Source organism: Triticum aestivum, chromosome 1A (genome assembly GCF_018294505.1).
Source record: "Triticum aestivum cultivar Chinese Spring chromosome 1A, IWGSC CS RefSeq v2.1, whole genome shotgun sequence".
Taxonomy (NCBI): Eukaryota; Viridiplantae; Streptophyta; class Magnoliopsida; order Poales; family Poaceae; genus Triticum; species Triticum aestivum.
In genome coordinates, this window is record NC_057794.1 from 11433880 (window position 1) to 11454639 (window position 20760).

The 20760-nt window shown below is 44.4% G+C and overlaps 3 protein-coding genes across 4 annotated transcripts; 2 read left to right on the forward strand and 1 right to left on the reverse strand.

Moving 5' to 3' along the window:
- Positions 1–1441: 1441 nt before the first annotated feature.
- LOC123185737 (actin-97) lies at positions 1442–4876 on the forward strand. The gene is made up of 5 exons (XM_044597570.1): positions 1442–1863; positions 2882–2955; positions 3072–3465; positions 3759–4372; positions 4463–4876. Exons 2-5 carry the CDS (start codon positions 2896–2898, stop codon positions 4526–4528), a joined length of 1134 nt encoding a protein of 377 aa, XP_044453505.1. The 5' UTR covers positions 1442–1863; positions 2882–2895; the 3' UTR covers positions 4529–4876.
- Positions 4877–5263: 387 nt separating this feature from the next.
- Positions 5264–7989, reverse strand: LOC123185747 (uncharacterized). Its single transcript, XM_044597577.1, has 6 exons — positions 7670–7989; positions 7181–7267; positions 6751–6844; positions 5904–6198; positions 5760–5814; positions 5264–5656 (listed from the first exon to the last, which is right to left on the reverse strand). The coding sequence occupies exons 1-6, from the start codon at positions 7763–7765 to the stop codon at positions 5579–5581; spliced, it is 705 nt and encodes a 234-aa protein (XP_044453512.1). The 5' UTR covers positions 7766–7989; the 3' UTR covers positions 5264–5578.
- Positions 7990–9319: 1330 nt separating this feature from the next.
- Positions 9320–20556, forward strand: LOC123185757 (phosphoinositide phosphatase SAC7). Of its 2 annotated transcripts, XM_044597586.1 has the most exons (19): positions 9320–9502; positions 10545–10912; positions 10999–11090; positions 11304–11361; positions 11896–11952; positions 12057–12090; positions 15891–15971; positions 16133–16239; positions 16457–16543; positions 16695–16772; positions 17037–17107; positions 17186–17284; positions 17546–17645; positions 18353–18461; positions 18554–18626; positions 19127–19220; positions 19638–19721; positions 19841–19907; positions 20100–20556. In XM_044597586.1, the coding sequence occupies exons 2-19, from the start codon at positions 10556–10558 to the stop codon at positions 20228–20230; spliced, it is 1779 nt and encodes a 592-aa protein (XP_044453521.1). In that variant the 5' UTR covers positions 9320–9502; positions 10545–10555; the 3' UTR covers positions 20231–20556. The 2 variants fall into 2 exon arrangements, with proteins under 2 accessions (XP_044453521.1, XP_044453527.1); XM_044597592.1 differs by lacking the exons at positions 19841–19907; positions 20100–20556 and having other exon boundaries at positions 19562–19702.
- Positions 20557–20760: the final 204 nt, after the last annotated feature.

Genomic DNA, 20760 nt, shown 5'->3' on the forward strand with positions numbered 1-20760 from the left:
TCAATCAGATCATTCATCTAATGATGTGATCCCGTTAATCAAATAACAACTATTTGTCCATGGTTAGGAAACATAACCATCTTTGATTAACGAGCTAGTCAAGTAGAGGCATACTAGTGACACTCTGTTTGTCTATGTATTCACACATGTATTATGTTTCCGGTTAATACAATTCTAGCATGAACAATAAACATTTATCATGAAATAAGGAAATAAATAATAACTTTATTATTGCCTCTAGGGCATATTTCCTTCATTAGGCTTTCTCTGTTTTTTTTCTTATTTTTTGGTTTTTCTTTGTTTCCTCACTAGTTTTATTTGTTGGTTTTTCTTTGCTTTCTTCTTCTTTTTCTCCTTTGTATGTTCTTACGTTTTTTATTTTGTTTCTATTTATTCACCGGTTTTCTTTTTCTTCTTCATTATGCCTTGATTTTCAATTGCACACTCAACATGTTGAGAGCTCACCATTGGAGCAATTTAGATCATTGGATTGATATGGTTTGATGGCTGAGATTAATTGGATCTGCCCTTTTGGGTCTTTTTATATTGATATAGATATAGATGTATGTTGTACATTATTCGTATACATTAGGAACATTTTTGTACAGGTTTAAGAAAACTTAAATACATGATCAACATTTTTTTCCATATACATATTATATGTTTTGTACATATTTTTCATCTACACGAGAAACATTTTTCCATGTAGATTTAACATTTTTTTAAAGTGCTTGATTGGCCTTTTTCAAATACTTGAAAAACATTTCTAAAATACATGATCAACATCTCTAAGGATCTCCAGCTCTTTGAAATACATGATAAACATTTCTAAAGAACATTTCTAAAATGCTATGCGTCGGCTTCGACTCTAAGGGTCTCCAGCTCTCTGAAATATATCTGTCTATGAACATCTGAGCAACTTGTGGACTTTCAAATATTCCTTCACGGATGGCTCTTCTCCTGGATGACCAGCTAGCCCTTAACGTGGCCGCTACTCTAATGAACTGCATGTGTGGTAAGGAATCCGTCATCGAGAGTAGCTAGCGCTTTTGCGCCGGGGCCCCGTTGTGGCAGTCGGATGCTGCGCCACCTCACCATCCACAAGAGCCTAAGTACACAATGTAAAAACGATTGCCTCCATGCATGAGTGCCGTGCAACGCATAGCCTGTGCGATCTGGAGTTTGACACATGCCGATGAGCTATCACGTCTTCCATGGGGATAGAGCGCTTGGACGGCCGCGGCCACAAGGAACATCCTATTCTTTGCAGCAACTCGTGTGTTCCCAAAAGCACCTTCCACGGCTTCCCCTCGCCGTCAGTGATTGAAGAAGCGGCGGCGCCCTCTAGCCGGGCCCCAATCTCTGCTTGGTGGGCACAGGCATCCCATACGCCGAGCAGGCATAAGACACTCCGCTTCTCTCAAAATTCCGACCCCAGAAAACCCTTCTATTGTTTTTTTTTTGACACAAAGGAATCCTCCTATTGCTTTCCTTTTTTTACCTGCTGGGCTATCCTGTCCCGAACACACACAGGCCGAATCCAGTTCCATTGCATTGAGATTTCAAAGAAGAAGGAAGGAAGAAAGAAGGGAAGGAAAAAGAAAAGGAGGAGACGCTTTCTTCCTGTGGCTCCGCTGGCTGTCTCGTCGCGTCAGCAGGCAGGCCGACAGCAGTGTGTGTGCGCGCGAGCGAGATCCAGACTTCCAGACCGGCAGAGGGAGGGAGGGAGGGAGGACAGTCCAGAGCGGCAGCAGTTATAGCCACCGCCTCCCCCACCACCTCCCCCCTCCTCCTCCGATCGCATCTCCCCTCCTCCCGTCGCCCGCCTCGGCCTCCTCCGACCGAGCTCGCTCGCTCTCCACGGTGACCAACCTCTCTCGCTCTCGCTCCCCCTCTCTGCCGGTATCTCTCTCTTGGTAGCAGCCTTGCTAGATCTTGCTTTGCGCGCGCCTCCGGCCGGCCCGAGATCCGGCCCCGCGGCGCCGGATCTGGGCGTCCCGGGCGGAGATCCGGCGGAAACTCGGGGACTTCACTGTCTTCTTGCGTCCGGTTCTTGTCTCCGTGCGTGCGCGCGTTGGTGGACGCTGCGATCCGCCTCCGGGTTGGCGGGCTGCCGCTTCTTGACTGGAGCTCGACCAGTTCCCGCGCCCCAGCGTAGATCCGCGGCGGGTGCGTTCGTTCCTTGCTGCTCCGCGACAGCTCCCGGTTCCCGTACGCGGTTGCTCGTCCATTCCCCTGTTTGTCCCGTTGCTCCCGTGGTCGCTCGTCGGATACCATCCTGTGATTTGGGTACTCCTCATCAGGGCTATGCCATTTTTGATAAATCTGCATGTATCCGAGGGTTATCCAGCACCTTTCTCAGTAATTTCTTGTCGGTCCATTGAGGATCCCCTGTGAGGCTGTGAGAAAAACCAGCAGAGAGGAAAGTGCAGCCAAAGTATGCTTTCAAGTATTTTCATTTCAAATTCGTCAACTTGGCCTGACCTCATGTGCTGCTTACGCCATGGTCTCAGTGCTGATTGATCGTTAGGTAGCCTTTGTGTGAAATCCTAGTTTTACGCCGTGGTTCAAGTCACACCACCAACCATCACATGTTTTCTTATTATTAAAAACTAGCATTGCCTGCAAACTGTAGCTTAGCCCTCTTTGGTGCTGGAGTAGTAATAATGTGTAAAATGCATTAAAAAAGTGTCTTTCCAAGCTCTTGTCTATTTTATTTTCAGTGTCAGCTTTATAAACTTTCTGTCTTTCTTTCGTAACACTTAGCACACCTGTAGCTGTTCCATCAAAAATAAAAGTTCCAGCAAGCCATGTGTTTCTCTGTATTAGGGTGACAATATTGCTTGTCATTAATTATTTAGCATTCTTGTGCTTCTTGCAGATATTCTGTAGGAAATGGCTGACGGTGAGGACATCCAGCCCCTTGTTTGCGACAATGGAACCGGAATGGTCAAGGTCAGAAACTCTCCCCTAAACTGTTACATATGTGATATGTCATCTCCTGCATCTTTTAACATGTCATCTCCTGCATCTGTTAACACGTCATTTTCTTGTGGTTTATTATCGTCTAGGCTGGTTTCGCTGGAGATGATGCACCAAGGGCTGTTTTCCCTAGCATAGTTGGTCGCCCACGGCACACTGGTGTCATGGTAGGGATGGGGCAGAAGGATGCTTATGTTGGTGATGAGGCGCAGTCCAAGAGAGGTATCCTCACACTCAAGTACCCGATTGAGCACGGTATCGTAAGCAACTGGGATGACATGGAGAAAATCTGGCATCACACTTTCTACAATGAGCTCCGTGTGGCACCTGAGGAGCACCCTGTGTTGCTCACTGAGGCTCCTTTGAACCCAAAAGCCAACAGAGAGAAGATGACCCAGATTATGTTTGAGACTTTCAATGTTCCTGCCATGTACGTCGCAATTCAGGCCGTGCTTTCCCTCTATGCAAGTGGTCGTACTACTGGTATGGACTGTTTCCAACTTTTATAGTTCAGTGATGCTTTGCACAGTAATTTGCCTTTATGATTCTGTTACATTATGCTGCACCCTTCTGATTAATTGAATTATTTTGAACCTTCAATTGTTCAGCCATGATTATGCTTACTGTGGCTTGCATAATTTTGATATACTGCAGTATTGATTGCTTCTTATTTCTTACTGCTCTATTGCATTAGGGAAAACAATTGCAAGTAGTATATCGAGAAGTATAATGTAGAGGATTACTTTGTTGTGGCTGAAAATTTTCTCTGTTTGCAGGTATCGTTCTCGACTCTGGTGATGGTGTCAGCCACACCGTGCCCATTTACGAAGGATACGCGCTTCCTCATGCCATTCTTCGTTTGGATCTCGCTGGTCGGGATCTCACGGACTCCCTCATGAAGATCCTCACCGAGAGAGGTTACTCCTTCACAACCTCAGCCGAGCGGGAAATTGTAAGGGACATCAAGGAGAAGCTTGCGTATGTTGCCCTTGATTATGAACAGGAGCTGGAGACTGCCAAGAACAGCTCCTCAGTTGAGAAGAGCTACGAGCTTCCTGATGGTCAGGTCATCACGATTGGCGCAGAGAGGTTCAGGTGCCCTGAGGTCCTCTTCCAGCCATCCATGATCGGCATGGAGTCTTCTGGAATCCATGAGACGACCTACAACTCCATCATGAAGTGTGACGTGGATATCAGGAAGGACCTGTACGGCAACATTGTGCTCAGTGGTGGCACAACTATGTTCCCAGGTATCGCTGACCGTATGAGCAAGGAGATCACCGCGCTTGCTCCGAGCAGCATGAAGATCAAGGTTGTCGCCCCACCTGAGAGGAAGTACAGTGTCTGGATCGGAGGGTCCATCCTAGCCTCACTCAGCACTTTCCAACAGGTACGTTTCTTGTTCAGCCCTACCTTCTATAACCCATCTGAACCGGAACCAACATCTGAAATATGTTCTATTTGGCTATGTTTGTACCAGATGTGGATATCCAAGGATGAGTACGACGAGTCTGGCCCGGCTATCGTCCACAGGAAGTGCTTCTGATCTCCGGGAGCACTCCGCCGCCGTTATCATCTAGTCTCGGGTTATGTTTGGTTCATTCTTCTAGAAATGTATTGCGTATTTGCAAGCTATGTTTTTTTCCAGACGTGACGTGAGTACTCTTGGGATATGCCACCTATATACGTGGCGGCTCCATGGTGCAAGTGCAAGTACACTATATCTATGTTTGTGTATTGTCAGTGTGTTTGTGAGATCAGTTGTCAAACTTGGGTTGGCTTGATTTGTTGTTGGAGTTGTCTGTAATAGCTCATGGTTTTTGCTATGTATTTTTTTATCTTATTATTATTGCTCTTAAGGGAAGAATCATGGTAAATTATGGATTTTTTTAAAGATCTCAAAGTGTTATACAGTGGTCATCCATGGACCATTTTCCATGTGATTATCAACCGTTCATCACTGGTTCATAAGGCCTTTAATCTGAAAGTGCTTCAATTACTTTGATGTTCAGGTTCAGCTGCCTGATGCTATGGACAAAGTGAAAAGCAAATATTACTCCCTCTGTACCTAAATATAAGTCTTTTTTAGAGATTTCAATATAGACTACATAAAGATGTATGTAGACATATTCTAGAGTCTACATTCATTTGCTCCGTATGTAGTTTATATTGGAATCTCTAAAAAGACTTATATTTAGGGATGGATGGAGTATTTGAATAGTAAGCCAAAAGCAGGACATGTGCATTACAAATGTACTTCATCAAAGAATTACATGTTATGGACGAAAAACATTGCCTTTATTAGGAACATCATGCATTAGCTGATGCTTTGAAATGATTTGAGTTCTGGTTCAAATTTTGTATATATTACATGAATGCTCCCTAGTTCAAAGCAACAAACCCTCCACTATGTGTGCGTTTATCTCATTTCCTATTCTTCTGCTAGGGGCTCATCTTCAAACCCCTGATGAATCTGAGCACCAAATACTTGTTCCGTTGGTTTTGAAACCCTAGTTTCATCGACGCTGCCTAGTTCCCGGAAAGGAAAATTCCCCTTTATTCCTGCATGCTTGTCAAGAACCAGACCGGCGGCTACTTAGCTACTCCGTTTGAAAGCACCAGACAAGGCGTTGTAAGCTTCGACGCAGCGCCTGAACTTATCCTCTGCTTCAGCCTGAAAAATGCACACTTTTTTTGAGAATCAACACCCCTACACAGGTTCTAGCTCAGCATTCGCACCCAGTGCGCCAGAGGTTGCAAAGAAAGCCACTACTGACCTGTGAAGATCCTTGGTGCTTGTCCGGGTGCCACTTGAGAGCTGACGCGCGAAAACTGCAAACATAACACCGAGAAAGAAAAGACAATCAGGAGCCCGATTACCAGAATTCTTGCAAATGCTATGTAGATGCTCAAAGACTTACGCGGACTTGATATGATCAAGCTTTAAGGGACCCAAAACTGGCAAGCCAAGGGATATTCTATGGCTTTTTAGATCGTCACGACGAGGGGCCTCTTCCTCATCCACATCACTCTCGTTCCAAACTTTTTCCCTTGATTTGTTCGGTCGAGGCTCCTCCCTCCATTGGAACCCATTAGGAAGGTCATCATCATCCTCCTCCCCGGGCCAGTACCACGTAAAAGATGTCTTGCCGCCAAAGCTCCCGTAAGGGCTATCACTAGAATCATCACCATCAAAGTTCCTCCAGTCTATCCCACCTATAGAAAACATCATGGTGCACTTGTTATCGTCCACCAAATATACTGAAAACGGTCGTAAAGCAAATGGTGTGTACACATTTAAAGGTATATAAGTTATGGTCCAAAAAGAGTTACAGACTGAACATGCTAGGATTAGGAATATTAAATAGTTCATGTGCATCAAAGTAAATGCTACTCTCTCTGTACCACAATACTTGTCGCTGGGGAAACTTTGCTGGGGGAACTTGTACCGGTTTCCCCCAGCGACAAGTATTGTGGTACAGAGGGAGTATGATACTACAAATTGAAGCTTATGACAGGATGGCCTTAGCAAGTCAAACATACCGCAGAAAATCACAATCTGGCTAAGAGTTGAAAAATGAATTTCAGAAGAGACCAATGGACAGTACCAATGGTCCAATCTGTCACACACTACCAATGGACACTTCAAGAAGTTTAGTGGCAGGCTCATATTTGTGATTTTCACATGCTTTTAGGAAACAGAAGATGCAAACTGGTCTTCAGTGAAAACAAGCAATTGGAAGGTAAAGGGCTCGAGAGTAAACCTACCTCTGCCTTTGCTATACGGATTACTTCCAGGACCGGAGCGGACTTTCGATTTGCCACCAGCTTTCTGCTGCCTCGTTTGCTTATTACATCTTTCCTGTTGACAATTTTCAGACCAGTTTCAAAGTCTAATCCATTACTATTGTTTTTTACAAGGAAGGCAACGCTTTCAAAGAAATTAAACAAAAGAAGCGATGACTTTGAGTTTTCTAGGCATTGTCGCGCATCTGATTTTCCCGTTCGCTCGGTGAAACAATGAACTAACATGTCACCAGTCATCACAGTTAAAGAGACCCTCATAGTTTGGTATATAAGATTGGATGTTATATTTTTTTCCCCAGGTAGATAAATCAGTATGGCGCTGTCATTCGCATACGAGCTCATAATTCAGGAAGTAATTTTCTTTTTTTCAAAGGAAAATGGTTACAGATACCTGGGAGGGACCGCCGTTAAGTAGAACGTTCTTGAGGGCATTCTTCGCGTCGGTGCGCTTTTCCCGGACGTTGAACCGGATACGAGGCTGCACAAGAATAATTACAGGACCGTCGTCAAGCTCGCATCACAAATAACTGAATACGCGCCAGATGCTACTGTACTTAGCAAGTACGTACTATGTAGTGCCCGGGGGATTACGGAAATTAAGAAACTGAGCTAGACCTGAAATGTGTAAGTGGATCTGAAAAAAATGCACAGCGCAATAGTGCTTCCATTGCTACAAACTATACACCCTAAGCTGACTGTGAGGATGATCCTGCGCAGTAAATATTCCTCTTTTACAGGAGGCAATCCTATCTAGCAATCCTAATGGGATTTCGAATCAGGAGGCAAGAACTGAACGGGATGCGTGGATCGAATTGATTCGTCATCAGACAAAAGGAAAGTGGGAGGAAGAGATGGATGGGGTTAGTCAGGGTGGGCGCACCGTGGATTTGGAGAGCGCCGCGGCGGTGGAGTGGAAGGACGCCGACGCCGACGCGGCGGCCGCCGCCGCCACGCCCCTCCTCGCAGCTGCTTGCATCCCGGGAGAAGAGGACGGGAGAGTGTGGGGGATTTGGCGGCGGCGACGGTGGACCAGGTGAGTTGGGGAAATGGGTAGGGTGAGCCGACAGGATCCCGTCGGCGTCGCCGGAGATGGCCGGGAGAGGTAGATCAAGGCGGTGGCGTGCTCTGCGCTGAGGGGATTGGTGCGTTTATTTTTTCTGATGAGGCATGGCGGATTGGTTCTGGGCGCTCGAGCCTGGGCCTTCTGTCGCGTGGGCCTACTGCAGTGAATATACGTTGCACACCACATGCAAAGATTTTTTTCTTTATATTATACCCCTAAAAAACATGCAAAGATTTTTTTTTCCTAATTCTTCTCCACAACATAGCTCAACCCCCGAGAAACAGGGATTCCCTCGAGTTAGGGCTATCTCCCTCTCGCTGGATGCCTCCGGCGACGTCGAGAACATCTCTTCTCCTCCTCCGCTTCTCTGATCAAGTTCCGTTGGGCGTCTTGCCCCGGGCTAGGCGAGGATCGGGACGCGAGGGTTTTTTCTTCTCTTTGTTTGGGCGGTAGACCGGATGGCGTAGAGAGGAGAGAGTCCGGCTGCTGGAGCCTAGGGGAAGGGGAAGCTTGAGGATATGATGTGAGAGCTGGCCCTAGATCCCGCTGGGCTGCGGTGCAGGGAAGACAAGGAAGAGAGAAGGCTAGAAAGAGAGAAAGAAATTGATTGGGGGAAACATCATGGGTTCTCCCTCACATCATCCACCGCCGAGCCAACATCCAGCTGACATGCACATGGCCATCCATGGAAATCTCAGTTTTTACCTCGGCGGCATAGGAAAATATCAGACGGTGGCATGATAATTTCACCGCGGAAGGCATACACCAGGCCCCCTTGTGGCCACATCGATAACATTGGAAGGCCACAAAAGTGCCCTTGATACAGTGTTTTGGTTAACGGATGATCTCATCCGAAAGTGAAATCAGACGGCCCAAAATGCATGAAGAAGCGTATCCGGCGTCTGAGAGTGCCTAAGCTCTCGGAGCAATGGCGAAGCTACAATTTAAGATCTGGGCGGGGCATTCTAAAGAAGTCCCGAGATTTTTATTTCCATAGGTCAATTTTACTCTCACTCCTTGCTGGTTTTCACCAAGCTTGGGCGGGCCATAGCATTGTTTTGCTGTCACATAGCTCCGCGAAAGCCTTCATTTCGTGCGTGGGTTTTGTTCCCGAATTGTAATGTGCATGAATATGAGCTGTCGCATGAAATTTTGCCCATTTAATCAGGACCAGACAGGCAAGCACCACACCGCAAAGACGAAGAGCGGCTAATGGAGAAGCGAGGAAACCAAATAATTTCGGTCGTCGACTACGAAAGACCGGTTATTTTTGAAAGACCGGAAAAAAAAGCGGACAAGGCAAACCGGAAAAGACCGGAGGCCCGGAGGTCCGGCGGCCGATTCAGGCGGCGCGTCGATGGTGGATGGACGGATCGCCATGGCCATGGCCATGCATGCCGCGACGTGCGGGCGGGCGGGCTCTCCACTCCTCCCCCACCCCCACCCCCACCCCCGCCAAGCACTCCCCTCCCTCCCCTCCCACCCCACCACCCTCCCCCGCGACGAGGACGCACGGACTCCTCTCCTCCCTCCCCTCCCCTCCCCAGCGCTCGCCCGAGACACCCACCACCGCCCCCGCCACCCCGCGCGCGCCGGCGACTCGGATCGGGCACTTCTGATCGTCCCCGTCGCCTCGCTCGGCTCTCGCAGGTAACGATCCAATGCCAGGTCTCTCTCGGGTCGGGCAAGGTAGCCGGGTTCCTTGGTCGGTACGCTGCGTGCGCCTACGTTCGGCATCGACGATTGGCCGCTCCGACCGACGATTCGCTGCATCTGCGGTGTTCCTGAATTGATACACTCCTACATTGTGCCGGCCGGCCGGCATTGGTGACCCCAGGGACATGGCCGTCTTTCATGCCCCTTACTTGTTCGACGGAATTCCCGACCCGCGTCCGCCGCTTGGAAGACCGTGTAATCCAGCACGGTTTCTTCTTGGGTTGTCCCGGATGCTCCGCTGCCTTTTCATTTCCGGGTTCGCGCTACTAGTTCAAGTCATTAAGTCTGGGAGGAGGAGCTGCATTTTGTTTGGCTCGCCCCCACTGGCTGGAGGAAGATAGTTTGGCATAAATGCTGCTGCCTTTTTATCTTCTCACAATGTGATTTTTCTTCTTCTTTCCAACATGTAACAGTACTACTGCTAGCAGACTACGGAGGCAGTAATGAAGCAGAGGATATAACTTTTGCCTGTTAAACTCGTTGAAATTTCTGATCTGGAAAAACACGAAATCCAGTGTTATTGCGGAAGCTATCTTGTACAGTACTTCCTCTGTAAAGAAATATAAGAGCGTTTAAAACACTAAAGTACTTCCTCTAACTTTTCATAAGACTTTTTTAGAGTCTAGGACACTGTCAAAAAACGTCTTATATTAAGTTACATAGGGAGTAGCTACGTCTCTGTAGGCCTTCACAGCATTCGCTTACTAATCTGGTCAAAACAGCAAATGCGAAACTAGGATAGCTTTTTGGTGGCATACTCTGAACCTGAACCAAGAGTAATCGTATGGTGGATCTGGAACGGGACAAGCTTTGAGTGGAAAAGGAAGTTCCTTTTTTCTGCACTTTTTGCATCACTGTCGTTCTAGCATAATTGTCCTCATCGCATTTCTTAAGCTGAACATATCTGCTGCTGTGCTGCATTAGTCTGTGACATCTCTACTGTTCAAAAGATTCACCATGCTTAATAATACTTCAGGGTACCCTGCAATGGATCCGCCAAAGGATGCATCTCCATCACCGAAACTGCACACGAGGCTGAGGGTTTGGGAGTTTGCAGACCGTTATGTATTTGAACCGGTCGATGGCCTTGCTGACCTGTTCCTCTCAGTAAGCCGGACCAATGGATCTATGAACCTAGTGCAAGAGTTGCCACCGCGTGGCCCCTCGGCAAACCCAAAAGTTAGGATAGTGTTTGGTGTGGTAGGAGTGCTCAAGCTTGCAGTTGGATCATGTTGTCTGGTCATCACTGACCGTGATTGCGTCGGATCCTACATGGGACATGCTGTTTTCAAAGTTACAGGACTAAAAGTTCTCCCCTGCACTACCGCATCTTCGGCCGAGCAGGTCCGACTCCGACAATTGTCAATTTGTTCCCAGTTATGCTGTTTCCATGTGTATGGCATGTAATGATTGTAGAATGATGTTACCAGAAAAAGATGGAGAGCGAATTTTCAGACCTCTTGGATGCTGCAGAGAGGAGTATAGGCCTGTACTTCTCCTATGAGGCCAACTTGACACTTACGTGGGTATCGTATATGATTCCTTTTTGTTACGTGCATTTTGTCGTTTAATGGTACATGGAGTTTCAAAGAAAACATTAATTGGCCTAGCAAAATGGATGGCAATTTTTCTCCCAGTTAAACTATACCAGAATTAATCCTATGGTCTTATTTTAATTCAGTTCACTTGTCATTGCAAGTCTGAATGACACTTACCTTTATCCCTTCTGTTGCAGTTTACAGAGGGTATATGATCTTGGGGACACGTTCAAAGCACTTCCACTTTGGAGACAGGTTTGTTGCCTTTTACTCATGTAATGCTGGAGCTTGTTTACACATGGGACATCCAATCCTTTTCCCATTGTAGAGAGTAATCTACTACTATCTCAGTCTCAAAATGTAAGACTTTTTTGTAGGTTAAACTAGCCTACAAAAACGTCTTATATTTTGAGATGGAGGTAGTACATGTGATGCTAGGTAGGAGTTTCTATGTTCTCCTTGTTGCATCTTTGGTCAGTAAGTTACACTTAAGCTGTATAGAATATTCATTGTTTTAATGTCTACAGAAAAGTTTGAATGACTGAACAAACTAATGACCATAAACGTAAGCTGTAATACAAATTTGCACAAAACAACATGAACTGTAATTGTGGCATGTAACTATGGCTGGCTTTGGTATATGATGTTTCTTTTGATGGTATATGTCTAAAGTGTGTGCTCGTAGTAGTACAGAGCCGATTTTTCCGAATGGTTTCCTTTACTAAATGTTCCTTTCAACGTGTGAATACAAACTCTTCTGCACAGACCAATTTACTACATTCTTTGCAGGCAGAACGTAGATTTATGTGGAATGGTTACTTGTTGGAGCCTCTCATTGAGAACAAAGTAAGATTACGTTTTGTTTTGTTTTTGTAATTTCCAGTTTTAAGAATATCAGATCCAATATTTGTAAAGTATTTTGATTTCCTTTTTTTTTTCTTCCTTGACAGCTGGACCAATACTTATTACCGGTCATTCAAGGAAGTATCCTTTGCTCATTGATATACTCCAACTCACTACCCAAAATATCATACCATGCTCACAATCTCCAACACACGAGTTTGACTATGATTTTGTACTTATAATACCTACAAACTTAGTAAAATGGCAACAACAACAACAACAACAACAACAACAAAGCCTTTAGTCCCAAACAAGTTGGGGTAGGCTAGAGGTGAAACCCATAAGATCTCGCAACCAACTCATGGCTCTGGCACATGGATAGCAAGCTTCCACGCACCCCTGTCCATAGCTAGCTCTTTGTCGATACTCCAATCCTTCAGGTCTCTCTTAACGGACTCCTCCCATGTCAAAATCGGTCGACCCCGCCCTCTCTTGACATTCTCCGCACGCGTTAGCCGTCCGCTATGCACTGGAGCTTCTGGAGGCCTGCGCTGAATATGCCCAAACCATCTCAAACGATGTTGGACAAGCTTCTCCTCAATTGGTGCTACCCCAACTCTATCTCGTATATCATCATTCCGGACTCGATCCTTCCTCGTGTGGCCACACATCCATCTCAACATACGCATCTCCGCCACACCTAACTGTTGAACATGTCGCCTTTTAGTCGGCCAACACTCCGCGCCATACAACATTGCGGGCCGAACCGCCGTCCTGTAGAACTTGCCTTTTAGCTTTTGTGGCACTCTCTTGTCACAGAGAATGCCAGAAGCTTGGCGCCACTTCATCCATCCGGCTTTGATTCGATGGTTCACATCTTCATCAATACCCCCATCCTCCTGCAACATTGACCCCAAATACCGAAAGGTGTCCTTCCGAGGTACCACCTGGCCATCAAGGCTAACCTCCTCCTCCTCACAGCTAGTAGTACTGAAACCGCACATCATGTACTCGGTTTTAGTTCTACTAAGCCTAAACCCTTTCGATTCCAAGGTTTGTCTCCATAACTCTAACTTCCTATTTACCCCCGTCCGACTATCGTCAACTAGCACCACATCATCCGCAAAGAGCATACACCATGGGATATCTCCTTGTATACCCCTTGTGACCTCATCCATCACCAATGCAAAAAGATAAGGGCTCAAAGCTGACCCCTGATGCAGTCCTATCTTAATCGGGAAGTCATCGGTGTCGACATCACTTGTTCGAACACTTGACACAACATTATTGTACATGTCCTTGATGAGGGTAATGTACTTTGCTGGGACTTTGTGTTTCTCCAAGGCCCACCACATGACATTCCGCGGTATCTTATCATAGGCCTTCTCCAAGTCAATGAACACCATATGCAAGTCCTTCTTATGCTCCCTATATCTCTCCATAAGTTGTCGTACCAAGAAAATGGCTTCCATGGTCGACCTCCCAGGCATGAAACCAAACTGATTTTTGGTCACGCTTGTCATTCTTCTTAAGCGGTGCTCAATGACTCTCTCCCATAGCTTCATTGTATGGCTCATACTATCGCTATGTCCCCGAGACCTTTCCACACCTCAATGGGGATACAATCAGGGCCCATCGCCTTGCCTCCTTTCATCCTTTTTAAAGCCTCCTTCACCTCAGACTCCTGGATGCGCCGCACAAAACGCATGCTGGTCTCATCAAAGGAGTCATTCAATTCAATGGTAGAACTCTCATTCTCCCCATTGAACAGCTTGTCGAAGTACTCCCGCCATCTATGCTTAATCTCTTCGTCCTTCACCAAGAGTTGGCCTGCTCCGTCCTTGATGCATTTGACTTGGCCAATATCCCTCGTCTTCCTCTCCCCGATCTTAGCCATCTTATAGATGTCCCTTTCACCTTCCTTCGTGCCTAACCGTTGGTAGAGGTCCTCATATGCCCGACCCCTTGCTTCACCAACAGCTCGCTTTGCGGCCTTCTTCGCCATCTTGTACTTCTCTATGTTGTCTGCACTCCTATCCAGGTATAGGCGTCTGAAGCAATCTTTCTTCTCTTTAAGCGCCTTCTGGACATCATCATTCCACCACCAGGTATCCTTATCTTCGCTTCTCCTTCCCCTGGACACTCCAAACTCCTCCGAGGCCACCTTACGAATGCAAGTCGCCATCTTCATCCACACATTGTCCGCATCCCCTCCTTCCTCCCAAGGGCCCTCCTTAAATACCCTCTCCTTGAACACCTGAGCTACCTCCCCCTTGAGCTTCCACCACTTCGTTCTAGCGACCTTGGCACGCTTATCCCGCTGGACACGAATCCGAAAGCGGAAGTCAGCAACCACCAGCTTATGCTGGGGTACAACACTCTCCCCAGGTATCACCTTACAGTCTAGGCACGCACGCCTATCTTCTCTTCTCGAGAGGATGAAATCAATCTGGCTAGAGTGTTGGCCACTACTAAAAGTCACCAGATGTGATTCTCTCTTTCTAAAGAGGGTGTTAGCTACAATCATGTTGTAGGCTAGAGCAAAGCTTAAGACATCTTCTCCTTCTTGATTCCTGATGCCATAGCCAAAGCCCCCATGCGCCCCTTCAAAACCTGTGTTAGATGTACCCACGTGGCCATTGAGGTCTCCTCCTATGAAGAGCTTCTCACCAATCGGTACACTCCTAACCATGTCTTCCAAGCCTTCCCAGAACTCCCTCTTGGTGTTTTCATTGTGGCCTACTTGCGGGGCATATGCGCTGATAACATTGAGAACCAAGTCCTCAGCTACCAGCTTGACCAGGATAATCCGGTCCCCACGTCTCCTGACGTCTACCACTCCATACTTGAGGCTCTTGTTGATCAAGATGCCTACGCCATTTCTGTTTGCAGTCGTCCCCGTGTACCACAGCTTTAAGCCGGTATCCTCCACCTCCTTCGCCTTTTGTCCTCTCCATTTGGTTTCTTGGACGCAAAGGATATCAACACCTCTCCTCACTGCTGCATCAACTAGCTCCCGAAGCTTCCCTGTCAGAGACCCTACGTTCCAGCTACCTAAGCGAATCCTCCTAGGCTCGGCTAGCTTCCTTACCCTTCGCACTCGTCGAGTCAAATGCGAAGACCCTTGCTCATTTTCCACTACATCCGGGCGCCGATGTAGCGCGCCACTAAGGATGCGACGACCCGATCCTCGCTCACTTGCCACCGTATCCGGATCAAGATACGGCGCGCCACTTGGGGGGTGACGGCCCGGCCCTTGCCCATTTTCCACCACACCCGGGTTCCGATGTGGCGCGTCGCTGAGAGGGTTACGCCCCAACGAAAATCTTTTGGGTTTCATCTCCATAAGAGTGGCTGAGTTTTTACGTTGGCTCGCCAAGCCTATCACAACCCTCCTCCTTTACCCGGGCTTGGGACCGGCTATGTTGAGACAACATAGGCGGAGTTAAACTTAGTAAAATGGCATATGACATAAAAGTATTTCGCAAGACAAATACAACATTGCATGCTCAATCCATGTACTTCCGCATATATATTAGTGGTCAAAGTTTTAAAACCTTGACCACATGTATACTTATGTGCCTTATGCTACTATTTACCATGTGTCCAACAGAATTGAAAGGCGGGGCCAGTCAAAGGGGGCTGGCTGTGTTAATCAGGGAAAAAAACTGATGTTGTGGCAAACATAAAATAGCCTCCAACAGAATAGTGGCATTCGTGCTTGCAAACAAAAACGATGGCATAAGCTGAATTGGGTTTGAGAATAGTGGCATTGGTCAAAATTTCCCATTTTATTTGTTAACTGGTGGTTAGACTGTACGCTTTTTAGGACGTCATCTATTTTGAAAACAGATGGAGTATTGCTAGTTTAGACTTAAATTACCTGTTCGATTAGGATTAGTTATATCAATTTGAGTTACTGTAACTTAACTAAATGCCAGGTTTTCAGAATATACATGCAGAAGTTGGATCAGATAAAGTAGTAGTAACCATGATTGCACGCAGGTGCACAAGAAGGATAGGTGAGAGTTCTGAAGCATCAAAATAAGTTTGATAATGAGTTCTTCACTATTTTTGAGTTAAACTAATTTCAGTATTTAACAATTTGTACTTGGCCTTCCGTTTTTAGAAATTGAATACCTTTTGGTTAATTAAAAAATTAAGCGGATGTTGTTAACTGAAGGTACACGATGTTGGAGACGGGGTGCTGATCCAGAGGGCTATGCAGCAAATTTTGTTGAATCAGAGCAGATAATGCAAACAAAAGGATATACAGCATCCTATGTACAAGTAGGTTTCTAAATAAACAATATGAAAATCACTGGCTAGACTAATAGTTGATTAAATGTTTTTGATTTCTCTTCTCTTTTGGTCTTTTAGTTTCCTTTCTTTTAGTCTGTGTGCTAAAAGTCCTTAAGTGGTACAATGATCTTCACCATGTTCAGATGGTACTACTGTGTTATTTTTATGTTTTTGGACAACTCAATGAAACTACTATATATTGCAGGTTCGAGGTTCTATGCCTTTTTTGTGGGAGCAGATAGTTGATTTGACATATAAACCTAGTTTTGACATTGTTAGAGTGGAGGAGGCGGTGAGTTCTGTCAATTCTATCTTTATTCTATTTTCCTTCCCTTCAGGGCATTGATATTATTCTAATAAACATTGTTGATTTTTGCACTATAATGCAGCCTTGGCGAAACCTTTTTTTTCATCCTAATTTGTGTTGCGTCTCTGTTCTGCAGGCTCGTGTGCTTGAGCGACACTTTCATGATTTACAAAAGAAATATGGAGCTGTCGTGGGTATTGATCTTGTCAATACAGTAAGTAATGAACTCTTGGACTCACTAAGTGCTAGAATTTTTTGGGTGGTGGTCCAGCATAAGGGTGTCTCTTTTACAATAGCAGATTCAGAATTCCTCATTTAGGAATAATCTCGCATATTTGTTTGGCACGCCACCATTGTAACTTTGTTTACAGATTTGCCTTTCATATTTATATTTCAGTGTATGGGTGTTTGTTGTCCTGATAGTAGCTTACTCTGTTTTCCATGTGCATTTACTCTCTTTTCGTATCCCTATATTCAGACTGGTGGTGAAGGCCGCCTGTATGAAAGATATGCAAAATCGATTGAGCCTATTCTCACTGAAGATATAAGGTCACATTTTCCACAATTTAGATTTCTCCTATTGTGGTTGTCTGTTCCTAATTGTGCTACATTGTCTACTTACTGCAGATTCATACATTTTGACTTCCATAAAATATGTGGTCATATTCATTTTGAGCGCCTTTCACAGTTGTATGATCAAATTGAGGATTATCTTAAGAAGCATAAGTATGTCCCTCAGAGATAAGAAATGAAGTTTTTACATGTTTTACTGCTTGATGTTAATTTTCTTCGACTACACCTGCTCCTGTTATCTGTTTCTAGTTTTACAAGTTGTTTAACCTGGATTTCTTTGCCTTGCTACTAAAGTGTTATATTTGATCAATGTATTTGACACGAAAGCAATACTAATGATGATGAGCGTACTATGTTCTTTATTTTTCTTATAATTGCTTCCATCTCCATGGTATTACTAATGTTGTGGTATAGGTACTTCCTTTTGGATGATCAAGGCAAGAAAATGGTGGGGCAGACTGGCACTGTCAGAACAAATTGTGTCGATTGCTTAGATCGTACTAATGTAACTCAGGTACAAACTCTAGTACAAGGCAGTCATGTTTTTTTTCTTCTTTAACAAAATCTCTTGTTGTACTATCATTTGTTGTTTCTGCTTCATTTGGAATCTATATAGTGTGATATTCTATTTAGATGCGGAAGGCCTATTCATTCTCCTTTTTTTTTCAGTGTTACCTCCTAGATGCATTTTTAGAAGATACAGAAGTTAACACTGAACTTGTTCTAGGTATTTTTATAGAGGGTGTCTAATTATGTATCAATGGGCTCATCTAAGCTAACCACAAACACTATATTTTTTCGTATATGCAAATTTTAAACTAGCATGAGCTACATCGATTAGCTTGTTTAGGTTGAGCCATATGTTTCGTTTGATGATGGTCTGTGCTAGAACAAAATATCGTACTGTTGCAGCCAGATTACGTGCCTTACTTGCATCCAATTGCAAATCTTATGGGCCACATCAGTCTCAAAGTATTTGTGTGTTAGCTCATCTTTCTCTGACAAACCATTATCGGATTGACATTTTTTAGATATTGCATTTTCTCTTACCTTCCATCTTGACCTGATTTTTTTTGAGAAAGCGATCCAACTTCTTTCATTAAATAAACAAATTACATCACACCAGCATTGCTTAAACATATCATTAAAGATTGCATTTTCTCTGATCTTATATCTTGATCTGCATAATGAACATTGAAAACATCGACAATGCTTAAACAGAGCATGGTTGGAAGAAAAACTCTTGAAAGCCAGCTCCAACAACTAGGAGTTTTTGGTGGTAACGATACAATCAGCAATTACCCAGCTTTCGATGCAGATTACAAAGTTTGTGAGTATTATGTTTGATATTCTCTAACCATGGTTCCTACTTATATTTCCCCTGTATTTGTCTTTGACCAATGTTGCTGTAACCATTTGCAGTGTGGGCAAATCATGGAGATGCAATAAGCACTCAGTACTCTGGCACTCCTGCTCTGAAGGGAGACTTTGTCCGGTAATCTCTATAAAGAGAATGCAGCATTCGCTTGTTTTTTGAAGTGTTTGTAACAACTGTTAGCATCTTTATTTCCTCCCTTTTCATTTCCCCAAATGGGTTTACTATTTCAAGCACACTAGTAATTCTGGCCACCTTGAGTCACAACCGAGCTGCTATTTTTATTCGATTCAAGGTTTTAAGATGCTGTAACATCTGGTGCAGTAAATCTCTTCTCCTGTTTCACCTCCAGAATGTCTACTGTTAAACATAACCGACATCAGTTCAATCTGGAGAAAAATGATCTGTAAAACTGAAAAGATCACTTAATTTGGAAAGTAATACTGATGCATCTTGACATTGTATTATCTTTTTTTTCCCACTCTTTTGTGGCCTTTCAGCTTTACGTTCATATATCTCTCTTTTTCATGTTTGATCTAACAAGGAAAAGAATGTTGTCTGTTTTCATTATTTCTTGTTCTTAAGTTGTCCACATTTATAGATTTGGTTTTGTCTATTAGGTATGGGAAACGGACTACTCAGGGAATTTTTAATGATCTGTGGAATGCACTTGCTAGATACTACTTCAACAACTTTGCAGATGGTACTAAGCAGGTATTTTTGCTGTCTTAGCATGCATGCAACTTAAGTGAATAGAAAAATAAGTTCACAACATGGCGGGGTTGGGTTGGAGTTCACCATCGATGGTTGGGCAAGTGAGGGCAGGTTTTAGATCTGACAAAGAATAATGTATAAGTCTTTCATCAGCTAAAATTACAAAGTATTGTACCATTATTACATCTATAATAAAGGTGTATATATAGAGGCTAGCTAATGGTAAATCAAGTAACTATATCCATAGTTGAGTTAAAATGTGAGAAATAATCATATTTTTATACTTGTAAAAAATAATTTATATTATACAAAAACATTGAAAAATATGTATTACAAATCAGGCAGGTGGATCGATCTGTGACCTGCATCTTCCAGCCCTTCTCAGATAGAGGTTTGTTTCGGTTGTGTTGTTTCTAGGATGCCATGGACCTTCTTCAAGGACATTACGTATCATCAGTTAGTCGGGACGCCGCGCTTCCAAGCAAACCCGGAGTTATGCAGGTGGGTATTAGCTGTTTCACTGGCCAATACTTCTTTGTGTATGACATTGCAAGTTTGCAGTGATTGGTTCTAACATTTGCACCGAATGTTATCTTACTTGCACGCTTTCTCCTTTGCAGTCCTTCCGTGTTGCTTTTGCATTGATTTTTTGCGCTGCTATGTTCATGCTTATGTCTCTACGACAAGGTAAAGTTTCTGGCTTCTGAATTTGATATATTTTCTGGAATTGACAATGATTACGAAAATCCCACAAACCAAAGCGGACCTATATGGAGAAGTTCAATTCAGTCTTTGTCATCCTTGGTGTATTCAGCCAGAAGTTGTGCTTTATTGACATGTAACTTGATTCTGTTGCCTTTGTGGAACCATAATTTGCAGCCCGGAATGATCTTCGCCACTTGGTGGTAGCACTTGTGTGGGCCGGTCTGTGCGTTGGCATTGCACTATATGTCAAAAAGAACGGTAGGAAGTTCTGCAACCGACCTCGTTTTTACCTGTCACGCAATTGACCGATGCGCGAAGGACCTTTGCATGTATGCCAAGTGATCACGCTAGCTTGTCGCAAGCTCCTTGCAGCATCTTCTATTGTGTGAAGATTTATTCTTAGCAATTTTTTTTTTCTGTAGGGCGCTTGCCCTCCCCAATTTTGTATCAATGTCTATTCTGGCACCCCCGCCTACCTGCAATTTTGTATTTAAATTCTGTCCCTGTCTCACTACGGCAAGGTTTGTTTAGTTTGACATAATTGTAAATCCCATTGTGATACGATATCAATGAATTGATGCACATGCACTAGTATTTGAAATACCTAGCTCCAGCCATTATTATTCTTCAATGCTTTCTTCCCACAGACGGAATTGATTTTAATCAATTAAGGCCTTTCTATTTCCCATGTAACCCTTAATATTTCCAATGATAGAATGGATGTTAATTATCACGAATACCCTTTTTCTTTTCTTTTCTTTTCTTTTCTTTTGCAACAATTGTCATTTCTGGATATCATGGCCGGAAATGAATTTTGTAGAGTTTGTCTGGTCCT

Coding starts and splice junctions, on each gene's coding strand:
- LOC123185737 (XM_044597570.1), top strand. CDS start 2,896: ATGGCTGACGGTGAGGACATCCAGCCCCTTGTTTGCGACAATGGAACC. Junction 2,956..3,071: donor ATGGAACCGGAATGGTCAAG/GTCAGAAACTCT, acceptor ATTATCGTCTAG/GCTGGTTTCGCTGGAGATGA. Junction 3,466..3,758: donor TGCAAGTGGTCGTACTACTG/GTATGGACTGTT, acceptor CTCTGTTTGCAG/GTATCGTTCTCGACTCTGGT.
- LOC123185757 (XM_044597586.1), top strand. CDS start 10,556: ATGGATCCGCCAAAGGATGCATCTCCATCACCGAAACTGCACACGAGG. Junction 18,462..18,553: donor CGATGCAGATTACAAAGTTT/GTGAGTATTATG, acceptor AACCATTTGCAG/TGTGGGCAAATCATGGAGAT. Junction 19,908..20,099: donor GCTTATGTCTCTACGACAAG/GTAAAGTTTCTG, acceptor CATAATTTGCAG/CCCGGAATGATCTTCGCCAC.
- LOC123185747 (XM_044597577.1), bottom strand. CDS start 7,765: ATGCAAGCAGCTGCGAGGAGGGGCGTGGCGGCGGCGGCCGCCGCGTCG. Junction 7,268..7,669: donor CGGCGCTCTCCAAATCCACG/GTGCGCCCACCC, acceptor ATTCTTGTGCAG/CCTCGTATCCGGTTCAACGT. Junction 5,815..5,903: donor CTTGATCATATCAAGTCCGC/GTAAGTCTTTGA, acceptor TTATGTTTGCAG/TTTTCGCGCGTCAGCTCTCA.